This window comes from Pygoscelis adeliae, unplaced genomic scaffold (assembly GCF_000699105.1).
Source record: "Pygoscelis adeliae isolate BGI_AS28 unplaced genomic scaffold, ASM69910v1 Scaffold105, whole genome shotgun sequence".
Taxonomy (NCBI): domain Eukaryota; kingdom Metazoa; phylum Chordata; class Aves; order Sphenisciformes; family Spheniscidae; genus Pygoscelis; species Pygoscelis adeliae.
Window position 1 is genome coordinate 2,210,514 of NW_008824807.1, and position 7,904 is coordinate 2,218,417.

The 7,904-nt window shown below is 39.3% G+C and overlaps 1 protein-coding gene across 1 annotated transcript in view; it reads right to left on the bottom strand.

Moving 5' to 3' along the window:
• Window positions 1–2,396: 2,396 nt before the first annotated feature.
• The window catches only part of FBXO5 (F-box protein 5), an 8,888-nt gene continuing 3,380 nt past the window's right edge, over window positions 2,397–7,904 (bottom strand). The window contains 5 exon segments of the mRNA XM_009324149.1: window positions 2,397–2,648; window positions 4,199–4,360; window positions 5,587–5,677; window positions 6,001–6,707; window positions 6,709–6,738. Of these exon segments, the coding sequence (XP_009322424.1) occupies window positions 2,397–2,648; window positions 4,199–4,360; window positions 5,587–5,677; window positions 6,001–6,707; window positions 6,709–6,738 (1,242 nt within the window).

Here is a 7,904-nt window from a genome sequence, read left to right on the forward strand (position 1 = left end):
ACAAAAATGGTCGGGCAAGAGGAAAGAAACAGCCACAACGGTTTGCAGCAGACCCATTACAGCTTGGCCAAAGCTTCGTTAGAAGTCAAGTAATCTGACCTTTCCATCAAGGTTTCAGGTAGAAGGTAGTTGCCGCTTATCACTCAGAAGTTAGCGAAAAATGCCTGCTTCTTCATATTGTTCATCTCCAGTTGTGACCACTGAAACCATGTAGTCCAATTCTTCCCCCTTATCTGGAGGTAACAAGGAATTTTCCTCAAAATTCTAAATTTCTACAGGAAACAAATGAACAAGCAGCTGTTCTTTACTCTCTCCATGTACAAATTGTTGGCCTACTAGAGAGTGGCTAGTTCCCCTTAGTAAGCTCAAAACCTGAAAAGGTAAACCTGCTAAGTTTGTAACATCCACACAAATTTTAATTCAAGATGTATCATACTCTGCAACACCAGTCCGAGTGTGGATGCCTGTGCCACATTTCTCAAAATCAATGTACAAAAGGGCAGTTCTGTCCAGATCACATTAAGATATCTGTGCTCTTCAGGATGCAGGAATGTCAGTAGACACAGGTGAAAATTTTATAACAAACTTTTGCTTAAAATATTTCTTATCTATCTCTGCTCAGCCTACAGCCTACTAACAGACTCACTGTGGTTGCATGCATATTAAGCCCCTGACCACTGCCTTTTCCTTGTCTCACAAACAATGCTGGAGACAATACTACTCAATAGTATACCAATATCCAGTAGTTGAGGGCTGTTACTTCCTATACAAACACCATTCTCCTTCTGGCCTGCAGGACTGGTTGGTAAAGATGGTATGGTCTAATTACCAGAACAAGGTATAATAGGATGGAAGGCTTCTACCTTTCATTCTCAGATCTTGAGCACATCCATAAGTGGACTTAAATAGACGAAAGATTTATGGAATGAAAGTTCTTAATATAACTCAGCCAGCCTCTTATTTTAAGTCTCAGGTTTAGGTTAGGAGATTAAGTTCGCCACATAAAAGCAGAATGCTAGAGGTCCTGCTCAACTGTTTCTACCGCTGCTGTCACAAATAGAAAATTAACAAATGCAGGAAAAGTTGCCATGCAGTATACAACTGCTGTCCCAGTTCAAGGAGCAGGACCTACAATGCTGCCTTCCAGTCAGTTATCTACTTACTAACGGGAAAACCCCACCCAAACCCCAAACACTTCCACAATCAATCCTTTTCTTGAAAGCTTGCCTTTCTTTGCTGTGGAATCACCAAGACTTTACTGACAGTGAGCTAGTTCTGCAACAGCAACATCAATTCAGCCAATAGAAAATTTTCCATTGAATGCGTTGGTTCAGAAACTGTCAGCAATTACTGCTATGAGCCTTTAGGTAAGCTGCAGGAACGCAGCACAGGAATGGATTCAGTACATTTTACATAAAACAGGAGATTTGCTGTTCATGTTAACATAATGTTAAATCAACATTTAAGAAGCACATACTAGAAAACTTGAGAAATGAGCATGAAAAGCAGTCTTTTAGGATGATAAATAGGAAGTCCAGATTTGCCAACCAAGTTGTTGAGAACAGTAATTTATTTTCACATTTACAAGACAAACATGAATAATATTTAAAGTAGTATTTACAAATATATACAAATATAAAAAAATTATCTTACTATTTGGAAAAAACTGGCAAAGTATTTTTTTAGCAGTATAGCCAAGATACAGTACTTTTTTTTTTAAGTTGGAAAGGTTATCACCTCAGTTCAAGGAAAACCTGCAGTTTCTGAATGAAGAAGGAAGAGCAACAAGTTAAGATTCACATAAGGTAAACTATCAGAGAAAATGGTATTATGAACTTTCACATTTTAAAATTAAGGCAAAGCCTTGGAGAAAAAAATCATAAAATCTAGACTCCCTCATAATTCTATGTTAAAAGGGATGTCACTCACCTCACTTGACATTCTCACTATAAATGCTTTTAAAAGACTTTTGACCAAGAGTAAACATTTAAATAAAACACCGTTTACGCTTCCCCCTTCTGGCATTCAAGAATTGCTAGGGTTACACATGGAAGGCTACTTGCCAAGACTTTTGTTTTGTTCAATATTCTTGTGGGGTGTTTTGAAGACTGGAACACAACAGACAAATTGTCAGGACAATATTTAAAATGTTATTAGAATCCATATCCAGAATTTTCTTTTAAATGTATAGATTAGTAAGACTTTTTAAAATTGATATTTGTGATGATTCCTAGGAATTTCAACACGACAAAATAGTACAGAGGAATAATAAAATTAACCCTTTTTTTAATATAGAATAGCAGAAAGCATTTTCTTGTTTGATTTTCTTTGTGGATAACTTCATATCCTAAAAAAACTTCTGGGGACATCTGGCAATCTGTATTGGGATGGATGGATCACAATCGCCGTAGATTCTGTTTGCTTTTCTTAGTCCCAGGAAGCGGCCCTAGCTTAGAGTTGGGTTTCACTGGTTTGCAACTCATACAGTCACTGGAGCTGTGATAGCTGCACATGCACTTTGTGCAAAAGTCAAAGCCACAACTTTCACGATTGCACGTCGCTCTTTGTAGATAGGAGTCATACTTTGCAGGTGAGCCACAGCGATGGCAGACTTTAAGGCTTTCAGTGTTTTTCAAGGTCTTCGCAGCCTGTTGGAAAAAGCGTGTAAAGAAAATCATGAGCGGAGGGTACAATACACACCCCAAACTTTCCCTGACGTTATCTAAGTGCCACAAAACATATTATAACTTCTCCTACTCTAGAGAGATAAATTACAAATTTAGCCTAATTCTGGCTGTATCAAATTCTGATGGAGATTGACCAGGAATAATCAGTATATAACTGCAGGTACTTTGGACTGGAATAGAGGTAGCCAATTTAAAATTCTTTAAATTTTAAAGGACAGACAGACTAAATGCAAAGCAGTAAGAAAAACAGCCCTCCTGAATCCTCCAAACCTCATCCAAGGATGGTGATTTAGTTAACGTTTACTTAAAAAGAGAAAATAAACCTGAATTCCATTTAAATCATTAACATTTTTGAAAAGTGACCAATGCTGTGTCCAGAAATCTCAGCTGTGGGACTCTTGGCTTGAGACACCCAATGGAAGCAATTCCTACTTCTCTCCAATTAATTCATTTTTGACACAGAAACAGATTCACCATTCAAAATCATTCAGCATTAGAAAATTATAGACCTGTATAACACCTTATATCACTCAATTGTTAAAAGCAAAATGTTTCTATAATCTAAATATGTGTGTATAGACATATATGTATTTATAAAAAAAATTTAGACTGCTACTTCACTGTACAGTTGAATTTTCAGATTCCTAATGCTACAAAGTACTATATAGTAGTATTAGAGCAGCTTGATCATACTTCCCAGTGCAGTTATATCTTCTTCTCTTATTGCACCAATTTGCAGAACACGACTTTTGAAGCTTGAGTATAAAAACTTTTTCTAGTTAGGAAAATCTGTTGCTTATTAACAAACAACAAAACTTTCAGTAAACATTTTTAAAAGTCTTATAAGACACTCGCAATGTAGACCAGCACTAATATGTGGGGAAATAAAAAAGTTTAAGAAAAATAACAAGGTGAAGGGAAACCTAGGCTGTTGGCAGTTATCAGTAACTCCAAATGTGTGACACACTACAAATACGTAGTTAAAAAAGCTATTTTAATGTCAGATAATTAGTTGGGAAAAAAGCATATAATGAACAGGAGAAATATTCATTTGTTTAATTTTTAAAAAAGAACTATTTAGTCTTTGGTCTTTTTTTTTTTAAATTGTCCATCAGTGTTGAAGCAAAATTGACAGTTTTTGTGGGATTGCTTATCTGGAAAACATGTGATTCGTTATAAGCCCATAGAAACTAAGAGGAAATGATTAAACATTTTCATGTCTAATCCAAGCCAAAATGTAAGCCAAAAAAAAAATCACTAAGCCATTTTGAGGGTACCTAGACACCCGGGGGGGTGGGGAAAGACGTAGAACATCCCAGTGTATCAATATTCTCCACTTAGTTTCTGACATTGTCTTAAAATAGCCTCAATAAGCAAAATCTGGCAGCCATACTAATAAGAGTTACAAGCACTTCAAACTGGAGATACTACTTTCAGAAAAATGCTTTACAAGCTGATCGTGTGCCAGACAACATGTGAGAAATTAAAGATGAATGGAAACCACCAGTTACCTCAGAAAACTCCATATGCCTGCTGCGATTCTTAGATGCTTTGGATCTGGTGCCTTTTTTAATCATGTTGTTTGGTGGGGTTGCTTTCTGAATGGAAGCTAAAGCTGCTCGGTGGAGAACATACTCCCTTGTTGCAGCATCCTCTGATGCCTTAATGCCATTCTAATGAAAAGAAAAACAAGAATAAAATCTGAGAAGAGACTTTTCTGATACTGACTTTTTGTTTAATAGAAGTCAACAACTTATTTTTGATCCTTCCTTCTGGCTAGAAGGTTTCCAATAATAAAGCGTCTTACCAAGTAGTATGCTACCAATTTTATCTTAGCTTTCTCAGTCACTACTGTTATAAATGCGTAGAACAGACCCCCAGCTCAGACCATAAAACCAACCATCTTCTATTACATAATGCAACTTATTTTCATATTAACGCATCATAATTATTTAGGCAGAGCATGTAGCCTAGTCACTGCAATGTTTTAAAGCACAAAGCAATATTTCTAATTCTTTATGGTGAACAGGGATGCTTGAAGTTTTCCTTCTGAGAAGTAAACTCCTCCCGCCAATTTTCTAAGTTTGCGGTTCAGGTTAAAAAAAAAGCATACAATGGCAGGGAGGAAATCAAACTTTATGGGATGAATGTTCACTGGTGTCCAGCTGGTTAATCCCAACAGGCTAGCACTGTAAAATACTACATAAAATTCAAACTAGTTGACTACCTTATTCTGTGGCAGATCCTAAGCCTTGTTTCATTGTCTCTCCATCTCTCAAGGAAGAAAAAGACCCCTGGTGTTTTAAAAGAGTCCTGCCTTGGTAAAGTGCAATGCTAGTGTGGCTGGATCTTGTATTTTTTTGTTTCATAGGACAAATAGGCATCAGGAATAGCTTACAGTGCAAAAAGCTTTTCAGCTTTCTGTAGCCACCATGTTGCACTTCAGAGACTGTTGCTAGAAAGCATAAGCAGAGAACCTGAGTCACACAGTCAGCTGAGTGGTTTCTCTCAGTCTCTCTCCCTTCTGGATCAGTGGGGACGCTGAAGTAAGCATGCCCCTGCCGAGAGCCTCTAGGGCTTGCCCAGCAGGCAGTGCTGGAACTGCCCCTCTCCTTCCTGCCTTCCTCTGTAACGTGGGACATGTGGAAGCTCTTGAGAACATCTGCATCTCTCCTCGGGTAACCTTCTCAGTCAACCTTCCTCGGGCTCCAAAGACAATGAAGTGACTAGCAACACCTGAGACAGGGCATCCTAAACAGAACAAACTCAGACACTCCCGTGACAATGTTTTCAATCTAAGAAACTCTTCTGTGATCTCTTAAGGCTGGGAGGAGTCCTGAAATAGCAGAAAGACACTGCCGGTTTACGCCTGAAATATCTAACAAGTGTGGAAACTTACAGAAAGGTTTTTCACAGCTTTACTATACATTTGGAAAATCCATTTATCTTCTTGTAGAATCTTCTGCCATGTTGTGCTGACTTTGGCAAAACTGCAACGACAATACAAACATATCAGTTACCTCCTAGGAAAGGGAAGAAGTTTTTATTTAATAGTGGGAATAATCACGTAATCTTTTTCTTTCATGTAGAAGACAGGATACGTTCACAATTGTAGTCTTTAATTTGCCTTCTAGGGAAAAGACACGTTCTCCATATATATCGTGGCTTACATTGACAGTTCATGTTTTAATATATTAATACATAATACTAACCATTGAGTAAATGTCACAAGCCCCATATCTAAAACATTCTTAAGCCATCTGATTAGGTTGTTTACTTTCCCAATGAAATACAATGAGATCAATATACTTACTGTATTAAATCCATCTCACCGAGATGCCTTAAAATGTTTGCTAATATATGCTTCAGGTTCTTTTGGAAGAGTTCGGCAAGAATGTCTATTCTATCTAATCCCATTTTCTTTCCAATTAGGTTACAAAGTTCAACCTTTCCCCTAAAAACAATTCTGTCTACGGCAGCCCAAGACTTGAGATTTCTTTTACCACTTTTTTTCAAAGTTGAGCAAATCATTTCTTCATAATGGATTACTGGCAACAAAGTCTTCTTTGAAAACGGTGCTTGGTTTTGGTTCTTCATGAGGCAATGCTTTGGTGTGCCACAGAGATTCCCAGCCAAAGGTATACTATCCTCGTGTTCTATTGCATCAGCGTATTGGTTACTTAACATAGAGGAATAACCACTGTCCTCATTAAATTTACTGTTTTCCAGTGCCTCCATTTCATAGATACCTTCATCAAGTCTCTGAGTTACTTGTTTGTTTTCTTTGTTATGTACAGGTCTTCCTTCATCTTCAAGATCTAGATTTCTGGTGGCCGCATGGTATGAGTCACTAAGGAGTATTTTCTGATGCTCTTCAGCACAGCTTTTACAAAAGCCTTCCTCATAATTCAAGGGGCAGGATTCTTCCAGACTTGTTTTCTCTACAGCAGATTTCAGTGGTGCAAACCCAGCGTGAAGAGACGTACAATCAAAATCACATTTCATTTTGAAAGAGCGAAAAAAGGTTTGATTTCGTTATTTTGTTTGTATCCTGCGAGAAACAAGAAGGACGGTATTACAACACAGCATAATCCGCATCAGAAATTCTTGTTCTTATAAAGAATGGATCATGCCTTCCTTCTGCATTATGAATTTTAAGCTTTTATCTAACACACCTTCCTCTAGTGTCTAAAACACAGGCAACTAGCGGAACTAAGGATTTGACCAGCCACACGTTAAATCTATGCAAAATCTTCTCAAAATTAGAGCTTTATGCTGCATATAACCGGGGCGAGAAAACTGGCTGGGTGACTGACTTTGTCACTATTCTACCAGTACAGATGACTTTTAGACACACCAATGCCTCCACTTCCTACCCAAAATGCAGCGATATACTCAGGACACTTGCGGCGCCTGCAAGGGACGCCAAGTGGCAGAGGCTCAATGAGTGACAGCAGGCCCGTGCAGGGGTATAAGCCAGGCCAGAGCAGCCTGAAGTTTGCATCCAAGGCCAGAGGCATTGCTGCCGATGCAGCCAGGTAGCCGGCATTTTTAAAAGGGGAGGAGGCTGGGTGGCACGGGAAAAGCTTGAGTGCTCACATGCCTATGTAAATTACAACGGCAAGCAGCGACCATGAAACAGTGGTCAAAGTGAAGCCAAGGTTGCTTACAAGTATGATTGTAAGAGGGTGGGAGGTCGGTAGATATTATAGGGAAATTGAGCTTTTCTTGCCCCGTTTCTTTCCCCTCCCCCCGAAGTGCGGTGCTATCTATATTAACAATTGCGGGGGGATGGGCGAGGGCTGAAGGGGAGAAGGAAGCCATCTCTGTCGTCTTAAATCCAAGGGGAAAATAATTTTCGACATGCTTTGCGATGTGTAGGAAAAATAAGCTCCTCCGTTTGAGCTGTTTTTTTAAGGGATTCAAGCACTTCCAGCAGTTTCGGAAAAAAGTATTAGAAAAATGTGTTTCATGAACGTTTCAGAGAAAAAGTCCCTTCTTCGTACCTACGTTGGGTGGAAGAAAGGAGCAAAACCGCTTATGGCTTTGTACAGTGCGAGTCGAGGGAGAGATGGCAAGCCCTCGCTAAGCCTCCCCCTCCCCCTCCGCTTGCGCGCCGCGAGTGAGCAGAGGAGCTTTGGGGCTGAAACCCTGCAGAACTGGGAAACGTCCCCCTCGTGTTTCGGGGCGCCAGGGCCGGCCCCGAGCCCCCGGGGG